Source organism: Podarcis tiliguerta, assembly GCF_965153285.1.
Source record: "Podarcis tiliguerta genome assembly, chromosome: 1".
Lineage (NCBI taxonomy): Eukaryota > Metazoa > Chordata > Lepidosauria > Squamata > Lacertidae > Podarcis > Podarcis tiliguerta.
This window is the reverse complement of record NC_139534.1, coordinates 85,846,204-85,865,299: the sequence shown is the minus strand read 5'-3', so window position 1 is coordinate 85,865,299 and position 19,096 is coordinate 85,846,204. Positions and strand designations below refer to the sequence as shown.

The following is a 19,096-nucleotide window of genomic DNA, read 5'->3' as shown; positions in this document are numbered from 1 at the left end:
TGGAGAAGAAAGGAGATAATAGAATCATAGAATTGTAGAGTTGGAAGGGACCCTGAAGAGAGATGAGACCGGTATGAGAGCAGTAGCTCTCCAAAGGGAGGAAAGCCAAATAAGCTTTGTAGCCCTTAACACAATTGCTTTTTTGTGCTCGGTTTACTATGAAAAGGCCTTACACATTGTTCATGTTTACAAGAAAAATCCAGGGCTTAAGACAAATTGTAAGAATCAATGCAGTTAATAATTTCTGTCCTTTTGCTGCAATGCTCAATAATAATAATAATCAGTGGTGGAGCATCATCCATTTTTTTGTTTGTTAAATTACTGCAATATGTTATATGTAGGGCTGCCTTTGAAGATAGTTCAGAAGCTTCAGCTGGTGCAAAATTTAGCAACCGAGTGCTCACCAAAGCAAAACAGCTTGAGCATATAACACCAATCCTGGCCTGACTGCACTTGCTATCAATTGGTTTTTGGGCCTAATTCAAAGGGCTGCTCTTGACCTATAAAGCTGTATGTGGCTCAGTACCCCAAGGACCACCTCTCGTCATATGAACCAACCCAGGCTATGCAGTTGTAATTTGAGGTCTGGAGGCTTGACTGGTGCCAGGCAGAACTTTTCTCTATAACAGACCTTTGACCTTTAACTACATGTGGCCTTTTAGAAGTGGGTACGATTTTTTAATGTATCTTTCCCCCCTTGGTTCAGTGTAGGATTGGTTCCCCCCCTTTTTTTTCCTTTTTGTTTGTTTGTAAGTCATTTTGGGTTACCTTGGGCAAAATAAAAAAATGAAGAAATGTAATAAATAATAATAGTGTGAATGGGAAATCTAGTTGGCAAACTCCTCAGGTCTTGTGTTTTTGCTACAGCATATTAATGATTCGGCTCCAGAAGTTAGAGATGCTGCATTTGAAGCCCTGGGTACTGCCCTGAAGGTGGCAGGTGAGAAAGCAGTGAATCCTTTCCTAACAGATGTGGACAAACTAAAACTAGACCGGGTAAGTCTCACTGTTTTGACACTGAATCATCAGGCTTTGGTAGTTTCTAAAGATAACAGCATTGGGGAAGGCCTGTACATGGGCTTTAGGCCACTGGTGGGGAACCTCCACAGTCCGTGTGCTGCATTTCGGCTTGTAACCAACTTTCATGTGGCCCATGGCAAAGTCATGCTCTGGGGCCTCCACCCCTTCAATCCTGAGCCTTTCCCAGCAAGAGACAAGCAGTACATAGTGATGGGGAAGGAGCTTCTTTAGGAATGAAGGGGAAAGAGGTGGTTAGACTTAAAGGAGCTGTGCCTCCATGTCTGTGGACTTCTTGTTCCCAGTGCAGAATTTGCCACCTCTGCCTGAAGGAAGCTTTCAAGAAGGCAGTCAAAGTCTTTTCTTTTCCATTCTGTTGAGTTTTCCTGTTGCTAAGTGGCCGTTCATATAAAAAAGTTCCTTACCTCTGAGACTCCCATTATTCACTAAGCTTCTTTGATTCCTCTATTTGCTTTAAGAGTGGCTGGGGCAAACCAGTCAGATGGGTGGGTTTCAAATAAGAGATGATGATGATGATGATGATGATGATTATGATTATACAGATAACACCTCAAAGAAACAAAATGTGTTAGCATTCATAAGAAGCATCATAAGTGATTCTTGGGGGCCTTAATGGTTACATACTGAAGATTTATTGTAACTCCTTTGGTCTTCTGATTCTGTCCACTAGATTAAAGAGTCTGCTGAAAAAGTGGAGCTGGCTGGTGGTAGTAGAGCCAGTGGAGGAACCGACAGAAAAGAGAGCAAACCTGTTGCTGGGAAGGCTCCAGCTCTTTCAGGGGCTGCAGGGGACAAAGATACAAAAGATACAAAATCTGGTGCACAGAAAAAGGCACCTGCGGCTAAGGTAAGGGAAACTTAATCAGTTTAAATTTTGAGTAGACCTATGTTAATATAAAGAACTAATTTCATGTTCACAATGAGAAAGTACATAAGCTGCATTGGCCAGATGTTTTTCCCAGGGGAAGGGAATGCTCGATATTGGGAGCTACAACTGACTGCCCTTTAATAAGTATTGATGTAAACTATTTAGGATATTTAAGGGTAATAACTGACACTTTGAATTGTCATCAAAATAGAATTTGTTTTGGTACAAAAAAGGGAAACTATAGCTATTGAATTTTGCACCAAATGAAGTATCCAAATGCATCTTTGAATACAGTCCCAAGGAAAGTTAATTATTCCAGTTGGTGCCTATTGTCACGCATAACTTAGTTGTGTTGATATGCCATCAGCATAAAACATAACATTTCGATGGCTGAGTATATGGGAAAACCAGAAATGTGATGTAGACAGATGCTAGTCTTTTGAGAAAAGGCAGTCTGGAAAATGAGAATCCCTTTTTTTTAAAAATTTATTTTTCACTCAATTTCCTACCCTCATCCCAACAGCTGGCGTGGTCATCATTTTAAAGCTTCAATCTAATCTTTGCTTAAGTTGATTCAGAACTTTAACTGACTTAACCTGCTGCTTTCTTCCTGTGTAGTCTGGTGGCCCACCCAAGAAGGGTAAACAAGCTGCAGCTGGTGGGGCAGGAAGTACTGGAACAAAAGGCAAGAAAGGATCTGAAGTAAAGGAGATATTTGAGCCAGAACTCTCGGTGGGTGCTTCATCTGTGTTAAAATTCAGTGTAAAATGCTGTTTTTTAAAAAATACCTGTTCATTTTTTCCCCCCTGTAAAGGGTCAAAGCTCAGTCGTAGAGTGTCTGATTTGCATGCAGAAGGTCCTGGGTTCAGTCCCTAATGGCATCTCCCCAGATAGGACTGGGAAAAGGCTTCTGGAGAGCTGTTGTCAGTCAGTGTAGACTGACAGCACAGAGCTGGATAGACAAAGAGGTTTGATTTGGTACAAAATAATGTTCACATTATTTGAGTCACTGTTAGGTCTAAACAAAGTGGTATTTCCCTAGAGTAAGTCACAAAATTAGCAAGGGCAGCCTTTTTTTTTTTAAGCCAGGTATAATACTTCTGTTCTGCATCTAAAGATCAGTGGGCTTATGAACATACTGAAGAAGAAAGGGGGAGAGAACATAAAGGGCTTAGAGAAGGCCAGAATGGGAATTGTTTGCTAAATTACATAGTAGTAGTATTCAGGATCAGTTGAAATGTTCTAGCCATTTGTGTGGACACCAGTTTTAGGACATTTTAAAAGCAGTCTTGTAGTTTATGCATCTGCCTACCACGGATGTGAAATGGCTTGGCTATTCTTGGCCCAAATAAAAGGGAAAGCATCAGATGTTTTATAGCAGTCCTGCAAGGCACAAACCTAAAGTTTGTGCACCACAAGTACAGTTCAGTGTAGTGTTAATTATTGCACCATTTTGTACAAGTGCTCTCATGGGTATGGTTTTCTTTTTAATTTAGGTCCCTTGGCTATATAAAATATGCTGCAGCACAAGAATAAGCTACCAAAATAAGAATTTTTCCTTTTCTCTTTCTGTTTGCAGATAGAGGTATGTGAAGAGAAGGCTTCAGCTGTCCTACCAGCTGCTTGCCTACAGCAGCTAGACAGTGGCAACTGGAAAGAAAGGCTTGCTTGCATGGAAGAATTTCAAAAGGTAATCAAGAGTGTGGTTTTTTGGAAGTTAGCCTGAATCAGAGAAGTGGTCTCTTGAGCTGTAAACACCACCACCTGTTCATAGTTTTTGAAGTCCACAGGAACCCTTGGGCATCATACTATGCTTCATAACCTTCTGGACTATCCCTTTCTTTACTAAATGCAGAGTTTGTTCTGACGGGACATGCAGACATCTTTTTTGAAGCTAGAACACTATTTCTGGGAAATTGCATTTCCCCCTCTATCAAACATCCTCTTCAAATTCATTAGCTAGTCTTGTAGCTTCACTGATGGAGAGCTGTGAATTGCTTCTTCCCCCACACCTTTGCTTAGGCTATTTAAAAAACAGTTACATTATTGTTCTGTTTTGGTGTGTTATTTCCTCTTGAGGCTGAGTATTTCTTGCTTCTGCAGTCCAGCAAGTGCTTATGAAGGGTTTAGGGCAACCAGTTTTGAATCACCATATGATGTTGGTCCCATCATTCCTGCCCATTGGTCACATTGGCTAAGGATGATGGGAGTCCCAACAATCATTATCTTCCTCTCTCCCCTGCCCACCCTTGGTAATATCTTGCTATCCTATGTTCTCCCCTTGATAGCTGTGGAACACACACCTCACCTGTTCATGAAACCTTTAAACCAGCCCACACTGTTAACTTTACAAAGATGGGACCAAAGGGATGGGGTTGTATGGTGAAGATTTGATACAGTCTTCATCTCAGTCAGCATATACATTATGTGTGTTTCAAAGTCATTTTGACTTTCCCTTTCCTTAAGATAACAAGGGGAATGGGGAAGGATATTTAACCAAAACCTGGCTTAGAATTCAAAATCTCCAAAACAGAGAAGCTGCTTTTGATAATTTTCATGTGAAACTTTTAAAATTGAAAACTCTTCCTACAATGAAGGGAATAATAGATACATCTGTTGTTAAGATAACAGATTCTGTGGATGCTAAATGGAGGCCTGACTATAACTTGAAAAAGAGTTCCCTAATGAGCGCTGGATTGTATAATGTTTTGCATTTTCTAGAATTAATTATCTTCTCCTACTCTTTAAGGCTGTTGAGCTGATGGATAGAACTGAAATGCCTTGCCAGGCTCTGGTAAGGATGTTGGCCAAGAAACCTGGATGGAAAGAGACCAACTTTCAGGTAAAGCAACACTGTTGTGCTATTAATGCAGCTACTGCTAGGAAAAGCTGTAGCATTAACTACTGTAATCTTTTATAGCAACTGAAGTCCAGCAAAATTACATTGGTGTTTAGGAAAACGTTGAGAACTATTCTCTTCAGAATAGTATGCTGAATCAACCAAATCAGACCTGGGTACATACAGCCAAAGCTACGAGGCATGGGCTGAAGCTACATTCACATCCTTTATTTTTCCTACGCAGGTGATGCAGATAAAACTTCACATAGTTGCTTTGATTGCTCAGAAGGGAACCTTCTCCAAAACGTCTGCACAGATTGTGCTGGATGGTCTTGTGGATAAGATTGGTGATGTGAAATGTGGGAACAATGCAAAAGAAGCGCTGACAGCAATAGCGGAAGCATGTCAGCTGCCTTGGACTGCTGAACAGGTATGTGGAAGGCTAACAACAGTATGAAACCAGTTTTTACATGTTTATTGGTCATTTATTTTAATTAGTCTTACTGCCATATTCTTGTGGCTGCATGAGTTCTAGCTGTACAGTGGTGCCCCGCAAGACGAATGCCTCGCAAGACGGAAAACCCGCTAGACGAAAGGGTTTTCCGTTTGGGAGGTGCTTCGCAAAACGAATTTGCTATGGGCTTGCTTCGCAAGACGAAAATGTCTTGCGATTCCTGGGGTGTTTTTTTTCCGCTCCTCACCCCCTTTTTCTAAGGCACTAAGCTGCTAATAGCCTTTTAGCAGCTAATCCGCTAATCCCTTAAGCCTTTAATAGCCGCTAATAGCGCTAATCCGCTAATGGGCTTGCTTCGCAAGACAAAAAAACCGCTAGACGAAGAGACTCACGGAATGGATTCTTTTCGTCTTGCGAGGCACCACTGTATTTTCAAAAGCAGTAATTTAATCAAAGCTCTCTTCATGCAATGTTAACAGAAGCTTTTTGCTCCTCAGTTTTACATTGTCCTCCTTTTGAGGCTGAATTACTGGGAGCAAGTTGCTGATACCACAGGAGGGGAAAGTGCTCTTGAGCTCAGAATCCTACTTGCTGGTTTCCCACAGGCAGCTGTTCGGCCACTGTGGGAAAAGAATGCCGGCCTAGATGAGCCATTGGCCTCATCCAACAGGCACTTCCTATGTGCTTAAGATAATTGCAACAAGTGTGTGTGGCCATGTGCCATAAACTGCCTTCCAACCTTTTTTGTCTCATGGGCGGCTTAGGTGAAACTGTCAAAGGTGCCATTACAAAATGGTTGCTGCAGGAGTATGGCTAGCCTCAAAATGACTGGTTCATGGGTAGACCTAGATTGCTCTGTTTATCCACCACCGTCACATTCCCTGTACACAAAACAAAAGGCTTCTGCTTGCCATGTGCAGTAGCAGATACCTTGTTAGCAACAGAACTGCCCCATGCTGCTTCCTCTGACTCCCCCAAAAAGCCTTTTTGCAAAGCATGGGCAGCAACAAGCCAGATCACCAGGTTGGAGGGACAGGGTGGTGCGGAGGTGGGGGCCAGGTTTGTTATCACCAGAGGATAAAGCCCTGGGAAGAGGTCACTGCTTCAGATTCTTCCAGCCCACTGCCCAGCTGAGCAATGGCAGGTACAGGAAGTAGAGATCTTGTCATTTGGCTAATTTTCTTTTTAAGGCTTTAAAAAATCCAGTAGAAGGGAGTGGAGTGCCTCTTAGGTGCTGTTTGCAATCTCTGTAAGTGTCACTGCACCCATAGGTATCATGTCTATTTTAGAAGGTTGCATGTTCCTGATTTGTGGAGGTGGGTAAAGTCTTACGTTTTCATTCTAGGTAATGTCAATGGCCTTTTCTCAGAAGAATCCAAAGAACCAATCGGAAACCTTGAATTGGCTTTCAAATGCAATTAAAGAGTTTGGGTTTTCTGGGTAAGTTTCAAAATACTAGAATAAAGAGCTTTAATATAGAGGAGCCATTTGACTCATAGATGAAGCACTACAGTCAGTTATTGTATCATCGAGAACCACCTAAAATGGGTGGAGAACCTCAGGGCTGGGAGCTGAATATGGCTGTCCCAGTTTCTCCATCTGGTCCTCTGGACTCTCCCCCTGCCACACACCCTCTCCCTAGACCACATCCTTCACCAGACTTGTTTTGAGTATATTTGTCTGGCTGAAATGTGTCTTTGCATCCCCCATGTGATAATTCTTGTTTTCCTGGCATTTCCAGCAGTCACTAGGATATTCTTGTTGGTGTTATATACCATTAATCTGGTATAATATCATTATTTTGTAAAAAAATAATCTTAAATTCAGGCTTAAGGAGAACCTGTGTGATTCCCTTTAATGTTTGAAGACTCCATCATTACCCCATGGTTTATTAAGTTTCAATAGTTAAAGAATTTCTGGTTGGTTCCTGTAATTCAGTTAAAGACTTACCTGGGTCAGAGAAACTACAGGCTTATCTAGAGAGATTTAAGATGGGCAATAATAGTCAAATGATGGTCAGAAAAGACACATGGCCAATAACTTTCTCTTTCTGATTCTTGACATCTAGCCTTTGACAAGTAGTGACAGTAAGGTGAGGCAATGTAGTTGTTCCAACTCTGAAAGAAAGTTGGAACAGGAAAGAGGTTGTTTTTCGCCCCTTGCCCTACCTTCCATTCTTTAGTTGGACTGACATCTAGTCTTTCACTAAAAACTAAATACATTGGGCCTGTTTACCCACTATTTCCCCTGTCCTACGTTTCCTGTATAATGTGCAAATTCTCAGCAAGGAAGCTTCAAACCACCTGCCTCAGAAAAATGAAACTAGTTCAGTTCTCAGGATTATTAAATGCATTTTCTTGTAGGTACCATTTGAATTTCAATCCCATTGTGAAAACAAAGTACATTGTGTAAATGAGAGCTGAACAGAAAACTAGAGATGCTTCTTACAGATTGTTCCAAAGCAAACAAATAGCTGTCCCGTGTCTTGCTACTTTATATGCATTGTTGTGCTGCTTTCAGCTAATCTCTGTGTCTCCCCCTCTCCCCAGATTGAATGTAAAGGCTTTTATCAGCAACGTTAAGACTGCTCTTGCCGCTACAAATCCTGTGAGTAAACTTCTCTTCATACTTTAGTTCCAAACACAGTCTGAATGGTTGAAATTGAGCCTTTCTTTTTCCTATTTGACAGGCGGTGAGAACATCTGCAATTACCTTATTAGGTGTCATGTATCTGTACGTGGGGCCCCCCTTGCGGATGTTCTTTGAGGATGAGAAACCTGCTCTTCTTTCCCAAATAGATGCTGAGTTTGAAAAAGTAAGCTTCTTCCGAAGTGCAGCAAATGATTGTATTCAGCAGCTTATTGCACCAGTTTAGGAGCCTTAGCTTGTGCGACTTTCAGTTAAGATACAGTGTTGTGCAAGCATGTGAACCAAGATGATGTGACTGTCTAACCACTGCTGACACCCACCCCCCAAATATGCATTCTCATTTGACTTTTCAGATGCAAGGACAAACAACACCTGCTCCAACTCGAGGCAATACCAGACACGTGGCTGGCAGTGGAGATGATGGGGAGGAAGGAGATGAACAAGAGGATGCAGGAAACGATGTTGTGGATCTCTTGCCAAGAACTGATATCAGGTTTGTATGGCTTTGGCATGCCGAGGACAATTTTTAAAGCTACAACTTCAACATGCAAATTTATAGTTACTCATCTGTAAGCTATGTTGTAAATTTGTATTCTCTGTGTGCCCTGCTAAGATACTCATAGTGTATTTCATCTTAACAGAAACTATAATCTGAGGTGCTAACTCTTCCTCTTCTTTTTAGTGATAAGATCACATCTGAATTAGTGTCTAAGATTGGTGATAAAAACTGGAAAATCCGAAAGGAGGGTCTGGATGAAGTAGCAAGCATAATTAATGAAGCCAAATTCATACAGCCAAACATAGGCGAACTTGCACCTGCGCTGAAGAGTCGTCTTAATGATTCCAATAAAATCCTGGTAGGTTATGTTAAGTTGTAGAATTGAAAATAAACTTTTTGTAGTCTGTCATCTTTCAGTTATGAATACCAGTTTCATTTAAATCTTCATGGAGGGTTGAAACGACAGTGTTATCTAGTATGACATTTTAATGCAGTTTAATCCCTTTCCTACAATAAGGAGCTCTAGAGTTCTACAATTGCTAGTTTGTCTATTGATGTGGATGTTCTTTTGGCACGAGCAGTGGAAATGGTACAGCTATAAATATACTCTGTGCACCTCAGAGAACCTGCTCTGTTTCTGTCAAAGCAGAGGAAATGCACTATACTACTGAAAGCACAACATTAGTACAATTGAGCTTTGTTAATCCCTTTGTTGCACATGCTCCAAAGCACAGCTGGGCAGATTTCATAACTCCCTGTTAATGGTGCTTCTGTTTGTCCTGAAAGCCCACTACAGATGATCATGGTTCTGTGATTTGAAACAAATGCAAATTTAAATTACAACACTCCTTTGATTATAAATGCCCATAAAATATGTGTGTTTGTAGCTTTCCCTACAGTTGCACATGCCGTTTTCCATGTATACACAGCTGTTTTCCAGTGTGTGGACAGTAATTTAATTATTTTGTTACTTTTTCTGCTTCTTATCTATCAAAAACAACAACAACAGTAAGTCTGTCTAAACAGGCATCTGTTTGCAACCAAGTTCCATATGCAAGAAACTGCCTAGACTGCTTGGTTTTGTACTTGCTTGGAATAGGCCTTACTCTTAAATCAGTCTTTGGGGAAGCCAGAATGGGCTCACCACCCTATGATATGATCGTTGCTGGTTTTTAAAGTGACCTGTCTTTAAGGACCCTGAATTGCATAGCTCCCTGCTTTAATTGGAGAGAGGCTGACGGAGGCAACAATTAAGAAAGAATACTTGTGAGAAAGTACCTGAACTCTGTGTTTTACTGTTGTGAACACACACACACACACACACACACACACACACAGACAGTGCGGGGGGGGGGGAGCTTGAAGGCAATAAATAGAGGGAATGCTAACCATTCCGCAATGCTCGATTGGAACCAGTATCCCTCAACTTATCAGAAAAAACCTACAGTGGTACCTCTAGTTACGAACTTAATTCGTTCCAGAGGTCTGTTCTTAACCTGAAACTGTTCTTAACTAGAGGTGGGCTTTTGCTAATGGGGCCTCTTGCTGCCGCTGCGCCGCCGGCACACGATTTCCGTTCTCATCCTGAGGCAAAGTTCTCAACTCGAGGTAACTCTTCCAGGTTAGTGGAGTTTGTAACCTGAGGTGTTTGTAACTCGAGGTACCACTGTATTTCTATATAGATTCACAATTCTGCTGGCTTTTATTGTAAGGGTACCTGTACTATCCAGTCATTTGACCAGCATGGGATCACCAAATGGCTTAAAACCTTAAAGTTCCAAAGGTCCCTTGTTCACCTCACTTCAAATAATTTAGGATGTGGCAGACCTACATGGCTTTAGATTCCTCAGTTCCCTCTTTCTCCTATATAGTCATCCAAGGAGAAAAACAGTTCACAGAGAGAGCAAGAGATATGGTCCTACCTCTCTTTAAAACCTAAAAATCTTGGTGATCAGAGCTCCACAGCCTTGGGCAAATCATGAATGACATAAAGCCCTGGAGTAATCTAAGCACCCTTCTGCTAGTAACACTTCAGTTAAGAATCCCAGGAAAACGTCATTCCCCCTCTATGTGTGTCAGAGAGAGAGAGAGAGAGAGAGAGAGAGAACACAATAGATAGGATTGACACCCAGGAAAGTAAACATACATCAACATTTCCAATTTCCTCTTTTTCTGATGTTTAGACTAGAAGTGTTTACATAGCAAAAAAACACACAAAAAAAACACCACAACCTGCATGCAAGAGGAAAATGTTGGAACCTCAGGGTTTGCATAACTGCAATAATTTGGGGGGGGGGGGAATCACAAAGGGGATTGAACCCCCAAATCAGCTGAATGAGGACGGAGCATCCAAAGTATCCACAGAATACTGATTCATCACAGAAAATCAAGAGAAGGGATTTAATGTTGTCACTGGGAATGTGAATAGTAGCACTCCACAATGCAACATTTTATTATCTACAAGTCAGAACGTACTGCTTCACAAGCTTCTGAAAAAGAGAGATATGACACACTGGATCATTAAAATGGCCAGAGCAGGTAGACTAAGTCAATTTCAGAGTTAAAGTTCATGTGTTTTTTCTGTTTCCAGGTGCAGCAAACCCTGACCATCCTTCAACAACTTGCTACTGCTATGGGCCCAAATATCAAGCAGCATGTGAAAAACCTGGGCATTCCCATCGTCACAATTCTTGGAGACAGTAAGGTAGACTCACATATTTCTCAGTACAGCCTGTAGGAATGAAGGCTATTTGAGACCAAAATCACCTTGTTTCTTGTTTGAATATGACCTCATTTAACACTGACATATACCACTGTCCCTTATTAAAGTTACTGTCCTCCTCCTCCTCCTCCTCTCTGTAACCACCTGGGTTGTGTGGTGTTGGGAAGCTGGGAAAGCAGTGTGGCCTTATTAGCTGTGTATAAAGAGTGCTGTGCAGAAAGAGTGCGGGGTGGACACACCCACCACTGGCATGCAGCGCTTCTAATATTGGATAGCATTAGTATACTCAGGATTCAAAGTTTTGTGTCTCTGTTGTAGGAAGTGTACACTTTTTTGTATTTGCTGTAATTTCCACGTCAAGAAAGAGGTGTAAGTTGAATATTTCGCTGAGTTCAGGTGCTGTCTGTCCACAAAACACTGAGTGTTTTGAAAGGTCACATTAGCACTAATCCTCGTTTGACATGCACCATGGTTCCTCGTTCAGCAAATGATTAGTGCATGGAAGCTGAGTCAGGGTGAGAAGGTTTGAGGTCAGTTAGGGAAGAGCGGGGAGTACAAGGAAGACTAAATTCCTTTCCTTCTCCCTCCAAAATTATTTTGTAAGTATCATACACAAATGTGTTAGACAGGTAGGAACTCCTTATAAAAGTCATGGAATCTTTTAATGGCTTTCCACTTGGGCCTGTATAGTGAGAAGCCATTGTTCCCTGACCCTTGCAGTCTTTCAAGCAACCTGTGTACTGTAATAAAATTACCTTTAATGGGAAACACGGAGGGAGAGAGAAATATTTGCAAAAAGACCCCCAAACCTTGCTCTGTTGATTTTCTTACCGCTGCTGAAGTTTAGCATGTGTAAATCTTGTTTTTTTTCTTCAGAGTAATGTCCGAGCAGCTTCTCTAACAACCGTGAACGCCTGGATAGAGCAGACAGGCATGAAAGAGTGGCTGGAAGGGGAGGACCTTTCTGAAGAGCTAAAAAAGGAGAATCCTTTCCTAAGGCAAGAGGTAAAAGATTGTTCCATGTAAATGAACTTTGCATTTATCCTTTGTCAAGAGAAACTGAGAAAAGCTACTTTATATTATGTCAAATTAGGTAGGTAAATTATATATGTAATGTAGTGAAATGAGGCCTTTCTTTGTATTGTACTTTTGGATGCTCCATTTCCTTTTAGTGTCCCAAGAGTGGCAAGTATCAAATAGGAATTTTCTGAAGCAGTTTGAGGGTTTACTATTTTATTCTTGAACAAACTGTAAACTTGTACCAACAACTATTGTGTTTCCTGCGCACACCTGAACTCTCTGCAGCTCATTTCGAGAGAGGGGGAGCAGAAGTGGAGGCCTTGCTCTGTCAATGAAAGTCTGTTCCCCTCAAGTGAGCAGGAGTAAGCCAGGCAAGAGTGGATTATTCCCCTAAACCAACTACACCAGACAAGATCACAACACACAGTAATAGTGATGAATATCTCAGCAATACCTTTCTCTCCCCTTTAGCAGTTACTTTTACCCCTCACTGCAGTTTCAGTCATGCATGTTCATATCTTCTGAACTGGGAGCAGGATATTCCTATGACCACAACTAAATAAACTGTCATCATTTGGTTGTTACATTTGAGAAATGTTCTGTAGGACATGGAATAAGATTTCTGGGAACCTTCTGAAAACATTGGATTGGCAGAAAATGTGTGTACTTATGTCTGTCCAAGGTGTCTATCCAAGTATTATGTCTATCCAAGGTGTATTGCTTTCTGCAGAATTAAGGGATCTTCTGTCTTTTCTCCCAGCTTTTAGGCTGGCTGGCTGATAAGCTCCCCACTCTTCGCTCTGTTCCATCAGACTTGGTTTTATGTGTGCCTCACCTATACTCTTGCCTTGAAGATCGAAATGGAGATGTCCGTAAAAAGGCACAAGATGCTCTGCCATTCTTTATGATGCATCTAGGCTTTGAGAAGATGGCCAAAGCCACTGGCAAGCTTAAGGTATAGCAAACAAACAAAATAACTGAGTACAAATGGGGGGGTGTGAACATCTGCATATGTCTCTCTGTGTGTAACATCATTTGCTTTATGGGAAATTAAACAGTGGAGAAAATGTAGTTCAGTAGTAGAGCATTTGTTTTACATGCCAAAGTCTTGAGATCAATCCCTGGTTTCTCCAGGTAGAACTGGGAAAGAATTCTCTCTGAAAACCTGGGGTCAATATAACCAATATTGAGCTAGCTGGACAGATGTTCTGATTCTGTATAAGGCAACTTATAAAACTGCAAATTAACAACTTTGTACATTGGATGAAGTATATTCACAATATCGTTGGTACTGGGAATGTGATCACTGTCTTCTTTCAACTATGTTGACCCCCAGATGTCTGTTAAGAAAAAACTATTTTCCATGTATGTAGTGATTTGCAAAATAGGAGGCATGTGCCATTAGGTGCCTTTTAAATTCTTTCTTTTGCTTTCTAGCCAACTTCCAAAGACCAAGTACTGGCCATGCTTGAAAAAGCCAAAGCTAATATGCCTGCCAAACCTGCTCCACTTTCCAAGGCATCTTCCAGAGCAGTAGGAGCTGCTGCAGCCAAATCTCAAGTTGCATCAGGTAATCTTTCTTCATTCCATTGACATCCCACATTAAGCAAATCTGTATTTTAAGAGGAATAGAGGTTCCATTATATTTATAAACCAGGTGTGTCTACAGATAGACACTGCAAAATCTAGGAGATTATAAACAGGATCCTACTGAAGTTCCTTGGGTCTATGGCATAGAAGCCTGTAATCACAATCTTATGGTCATGATGTGCTGTCTGGGCAAGGAGCAGTCATTTTAAGCATATTGTTTGTAAGTTTAGACCTATCTGAATTATTTCCACAGTGGTTTCACATTGAATAAAATGGAAAAGGCTTTAGTTTTTCGCCTATCATGTTTCTTCCCATAGTATCAGAACAAAAGACTTGGGAGACTTACAAGTGGCTTGGTCCTATGTTACCCTCAGAATATGTGTAATTTGCAGGTTTGTTGGGGTCAATTGACAAGAACAATTTCTTTGTCTATCTTGGAATACTAGCTGAGTAATCCAACACTAAAGGAATGGTGTGTGTCCCCGTCCCCCGGCCTTTGGAACATTAAGGGTAGAGCAACTCTAAGCACTCAATCAATCTTAGATACTTCTGGATGTACAATTTGCTGCTTCAGCAAGATCCAGACAAAAAGTTTATGTTGTGTCTTAGTGATGGTTTCCTTCCTAATAAGAACCAAATGGATTCAAAAAGGTACTTCTCAAGGGTTTGAGCATGTCTAGTATGGATTAAAGAGTGTGGATTCTTTGAGCAGGAGACATATTTTTCATATGTCTAAGAAAGGGGATGTAAAAATTCTGACATAAATAGAACATTACAAAGCATTTGTGAAAGTTGCTTTTAAAAGTAGTTTGCAGTGGGACGTGGTGCAAGCTGAAATCTGCTTTATGTGGGGGGAACTTGTTGCATGCTGCGTCTGTTTCCAGCCTTATTGTGTAGTTAAAATTATGTTGATCTGAAGGTTCTGGTGAAGATTATTCGTCCAGCACCATGGAGTCCAAGGCTGATGCCAAAAAAGCCAAAGCAGGAGGAACAGCCCCCAAATCCAAGGTAAATTCTACTTCAGCACAAAGGAAGTGGTTTACAAGGTTGAAGTCTAGGAAGTTTCATTGTGTTTTATATATTTTACATTTAGTGTAAACTATATGGAGATTTGATAATTAAGACGTTTAGCAATCCTGTTCTATAAAATAAACAGTTTTGTGGTAATAATGTGCTCTCTGTCTGGAGCAAAATCTCAAAATATATTGAGGGTGGGGTTTGTTTTAGGGGGGGGGGGAGGACTGGGTAGCTGGGATAGCCAGAGTTTTTGAAGAGCCACTTCTAGGAGTAATATTATTGGAGTAATATTATTGGACTGAAAGGGACCCATCTGATTCCATGTTAGGCCAGATTTGTATGCCCATTTACGTCCATACTACTTTTAGGAGCTGCTTATTGCGAGTGATGGGAGCTCAAGTTGGTGGGCAGAGCCAGAGCTGATGGTGGAGCACTTTTTCGCTCTGTCTCTGCTGCCACCATCACTCTCTTCCTCTTCCTACCCTGCAGCAGCACTCTAGCAGCACTCTAGCCTAGTGCTTCCCCTCCTCACCTCACCCTGTAGTAATGAGAATAAACAATGAGTGAGAGAATGGGAATTTTATCTCCAAGTACAATTGCCATGACAGGGAGGGTGATTTGGAAGTGGGGAGAAGGATGGTGGTGTACAGGGAAGGTTTAATCCTCCCTTCCCTGTTAGGCAGTTAGGGTTTTAAAAAGTCCCATTTACACAAATGGGTCCTTTTTTCTAAACCTAATTGCCATGAGGAGCTGAGGAGAGGAGTCTGTGGGCTGACTGTTCCCCAGTCTTACCTTTAGATGCATTGTAGTTCCTATTTGGAGTTTGTAAGCAAGTACAGCAGGCTTGCACATAACAAAGTATGGTCCATATTTACCTTATGCATCACTCAGAGGGATTAAAAATATTGCTGATGTGGCATACACTAGAAATATAATGGTATGATTTGGAGCCTGCTATTAACCACTGAGCATTTTATGACTTATTTCAGCCTTCTGATGCTAATACAAGCCTCACCAAAGGCAATAGCAATCTGACAAAGAACAAGCCTACCAAACAGGTAATAAGTGGGTATCACCTGTGACTAGTGCACTGACCTGGAAGGAAATCTTGCTACACTAAAAATCTACGCACTGTGGTGGGCTTCTTCTTCATAGTACTAAAATATACACCTGAAGGCTTCAGCACACATTTTAACACAACTTATGAGTGGGCAATCTCTTTCTCCTGCATGCTAGCGGGATAGTGTTTCTTCTGCTGAGTAAAACATACTGGGAGTGCAGTGCTACACTACCTGCTCAGAAGTAAGTGCTATTGAGTTCAATGTAGCTTACTTCCAGGTAATTGTGTAGGATTGCAACCTAGGAGATTGTGATTTTGAAAAAGTGTATTCAGTGTTGTGGTTTTTTTTAGGGTATACAGGGGAAGAAAGTACCAAGTAAATCCAACTTGAAGGATGATGATGACCGATCTGGTCCAGTTTTTATCTTAGTACCAAATGGGAAAGAGCAAAGGATGAAAGATGAAAAAGGATTAAAGGTGAGAGAAATTAACAACCTCTGATCTCTAGGACTCTGCTGGAACTTTGATACAGAACCTGTTACTTGGTCTTTAGGTATCTACGTAAGGATGTTTGGCAAGAGTTATAAGAGTGCTTTTGCAGATAATAGTATTTCTACATACAAATATTATTGTCTGCAAAAGCACTCTTATAACCCTTCCCAAACATCCTTACTCAGATACCTAAAGTTAGCAGTAGCAGATACCTAACTACTGTAAGTTAAATGCTATTCATTTTAGGAGTAACCTGTTAATGCTTTTTCATTTAAAAAAACACAGCCGTGTTTTCCACACAAAAGTGCTAGAGAGGAAACATATGAGCTTGATGCTTACCGCTTGTTTGTATAGCACTAAACTATGGTTGCTGGTTAGGCAGGGTTGTTTTTTGTTGTTGTTGTTTTTGAGGTGGTAACCACTGCAGTCCTCTACCACAAAGTGTTATGGCTAGAGTGGCCAACGTTGCTTTTTCCTCCTTTTCTTGCTGCGTGGGCCACTCTAGCTGTACCACAAGAGTGGTCTGCATGTCAAGTAAATGGCTGCTCTAGCCACGCCACTTTGTGGTAGATCCACTTTGGTGGGTCTTGCCACAATGCCTCTGGGGGCGAGAAGCAGTGGTGGGGGAGAGGGTGCATACCAGCACCTCCTTTTTTCACATAAAGCACTGTTATTAAGTATGAAATAGGTCAATGCAATTGGCGTAGGTTCAGTCTAATCCACTCCAAGGTTATTGTGAGGATAAAATAATACTGTACTGGGAATTGAAACAAAATTTATTGTATCAATATTTAAGTCAACAGATACATTTGTGAAGGAAAATATTTTCCATCTCTCTCCCAACATGAATTTGTTTTGATATCTGTATAATTAGAAGACAGGTACTATTTACATATTTTTTAACCTAAACCATCTAACACCAGATGTGTTACCAACCAGATAAATCATTATAGGTATATTTTATTTAAAATAAGCAGTCTCCCTCTCCCCTTCCTAACCTTGAGGTGAATTTTTTAGGTTCAGGGATTGAAGTTAATGCTGTTCACACCTTCTCTTGAGCAGGGTGCTGATACTGTTTTTCCCCATCGCAGGTTTTGAAATGGAACTTTACTACTCCTCGTGATGAATATATTGAGCAACTGAAGACTCAGATGTCCAGCTGTGTTGCCAAGTGGTTGCAAGATGAGATGTTCCATGCAGATTTTCAGCACCACAACAAAGCTATTGCTGTTATGGTTGAGGTGAGAAGACTGTATTTGTGGTTGTAGATGAAGAATTATAGTAGCAACGTTGGTGGTGAAAGTATAAAGGAGGTTTCCCAGAGCATGCAAGCTTTGGAAACTCCCTGTTCAACGCAGAGCCCTACATTATAGTCTCGTAAGAATAGGGCAATTAGTATCAGCCTCCCAGTTTTCTCATCTAGGCCTTGTGCAACAGGTGTATACAGTGAAGCTAATTATAGGAGCCGATGCAAGTAGCCATTATGCGTGTGCGGGCCAGCCATCTTTCAGTGTCTGGTACCAGGAAAGTTTCCAAGTTATTGTTTGGCTTGTCAGATGACTCTTTAATTTTATTTTAAGTGCTGCCTATTTGTCCAAACTTGACACTGCAATTTGCTTTTTCTTCTAGCACTTGGATAGTGAAAGGGATGCAGTGATCAGCTGTCTGGATCTAATCCTGAAGTGGCTCACACTGCGATTCTTTGACACCAACACAAGTGTCCTGATGAAGGTCCTGGAGTACCTCAAGCTGCTTTTTGCCATGCTGAACCAAGAAGAGTACCATCTAACTGAAAATGAGGCCACCTCCTTCATCCCCTACCTTGTTTTGAAGGTATCCAAATCTGGCAAAAGGTTTTGAGTCACGTCACTCACGAAATACACTAAGCCCACCTTTCTCTGGAGCCTGCAGAACCAGAACTGGAAAACAGTTACCATTCTAGCCAATAGGAATGAGTATTCCAATTTCCATCAGTTCTGCCTTTCATGGCGTTTCCCACTCAGAGGGAATATGAACCTTTCTCCCTCCTTGCTGTATCCAGTGGTCCCAACACCCAGGGTGTTCTTTTTTTTAATGGATTTTTACAACTCATATATACATCATACAATATCCATCATTTATCCCTTATCCTCATACTTCCCAGTATTCTTTTTCCCCAGTCACTGGAAGGCACAATGTTTGAGAGAAAGACTTGGCTGGGGTGGACTAGGAGCCAGTTCTCTCCAGAATCAGCATACTAATGGCTTCTTCCAGCTTCTGTAAATCTGCAAATATTTCCTCCTCACCTTCCAGGTTGGGGAACCAAAAGATGTTATCCGCAGAGATGTGCGTGCCATTCTAAACAGGATGTGCCTTGTCTACCCAGCCAGCAAGATGTTCACTTTTATCATGGAAGGAACAAAGTCAAAGAACTCAAAACAGCGGGCAGGTGAGATGCTTTAGCACAGAGGTTTCCAAACTTTTCATATTGGTGACACACTTTTTAGACATTCATCATTTCACGACACAGTAATTCACTTTTACTATCAAACCAGAGGTTAAACTAACCCCTTTCCAGCCCTGGGAGGAGTGTGAGGATCATTTGTGCAGCACACCTACACACTGCAGCTGACACACTCAATGTGTTGTGACACAGTTTGGAAAGCTCTGCTTTAGCAGAAGCTGTTGGTCACTAAAATGCACTGCAGATTAGAATATTAAGTTTACAGAAACAAAGCCTTGTGGTCCCTTATACTACAATAATTACGGCATAAGATTTTGTGGACTTGAATCCATTTCAACATAGGAAGCTGCCTTATGCCATTGGCCCACCTAACTCATTATTGTCTACCTTGAGGTATGGCTAATG

The 19,096-nt window shown here is 41.3% G+C and overlaps 1 protein-coding gene across 12 annotated transcripts in view; it reads left to right on the top strand.

The window, feature by feature from the left end:
- CKAP5 (cytoskeleton associated protein 5) overlaps positions 1–19,096 on the top strand; it is a 58,529-nt gene that overhangs the window by 22,010 nt on the left and 17,423 nt on the right. For 6 of the 12 annotated variants that reach the window (XM_083455270.1, XM_083455265.1, XM_083455259.1 and 3 more), the window contains exons 12-32: positions 868–996; positions 1,709–1,885; positions 2,525–2,638; positions 3,486–3,596; positions 4,656–4,748; positions 4,990–5,175; positions 6,545–6,639; positions 7,749–7,806; positions 7,889–8,014; positions 8,202–8,341; positions 8,531–8,705; positions 10,938–11,051; positions 11,946–12,074; positions 12,850–13,044; positions 13,527–13,659; positions 14,599–14,687; positions 15,686–15,754; positions 16,108–16,233; positions 17,340–17,489; positions 17,878–18,081; positions 18,541–18,676. In XM_083455270.1, the coding sequence (XP_083311396.1) occupies positions 868–996; positions 1,709–1,885; positions 2,525–2,638; positions 3,486–3,596; positions 4,656–4,748; positions 4,990–5,175; positions 6,545–6,639; positions 7,749–7,806; positions 7,889–8,014; positions 8,202–8,341; positions 8,531–8,705; positions 10,938–11,051; positions 11,946–12,074; positions 12,850–13,044; positions 13,527–13,659; positions 14,599–14,687; positions 15,686–15,754; positions 16,108–16,233; positions 17,340–17,489; positions 17,878–18,081; positions 18,541–18,676 (2,749 nt within the window). The remainder of the gene's footprint in view (positions 1–867; positions 997–1,708; positions 1,886–2,524; positions 2,639–3,485; positions 3,597–4,655; positions 4,749–4,989; positions 5,176–6,544; positions 6,640–7,748; positions 7,807–7,888; positions 8,015–8,201; positions 8,342–8,530; positions 8,706–10,937; positions 11,052–11,945; positions 12,075–12,849; positions 13,045–13,526; positions 13,660–14,598; positions 14,688–15,685; positions 15,755–16,107; positions 16,234–17,339; positions 17,490–17,877; positions 18,082–18,540; positions 18,677–19,096) is intronic. The other 6 variants (XM_083455261.1, XM_083455268.1, XM_083455266.1 and 3 more) reach the window with 1 other exon arrangement.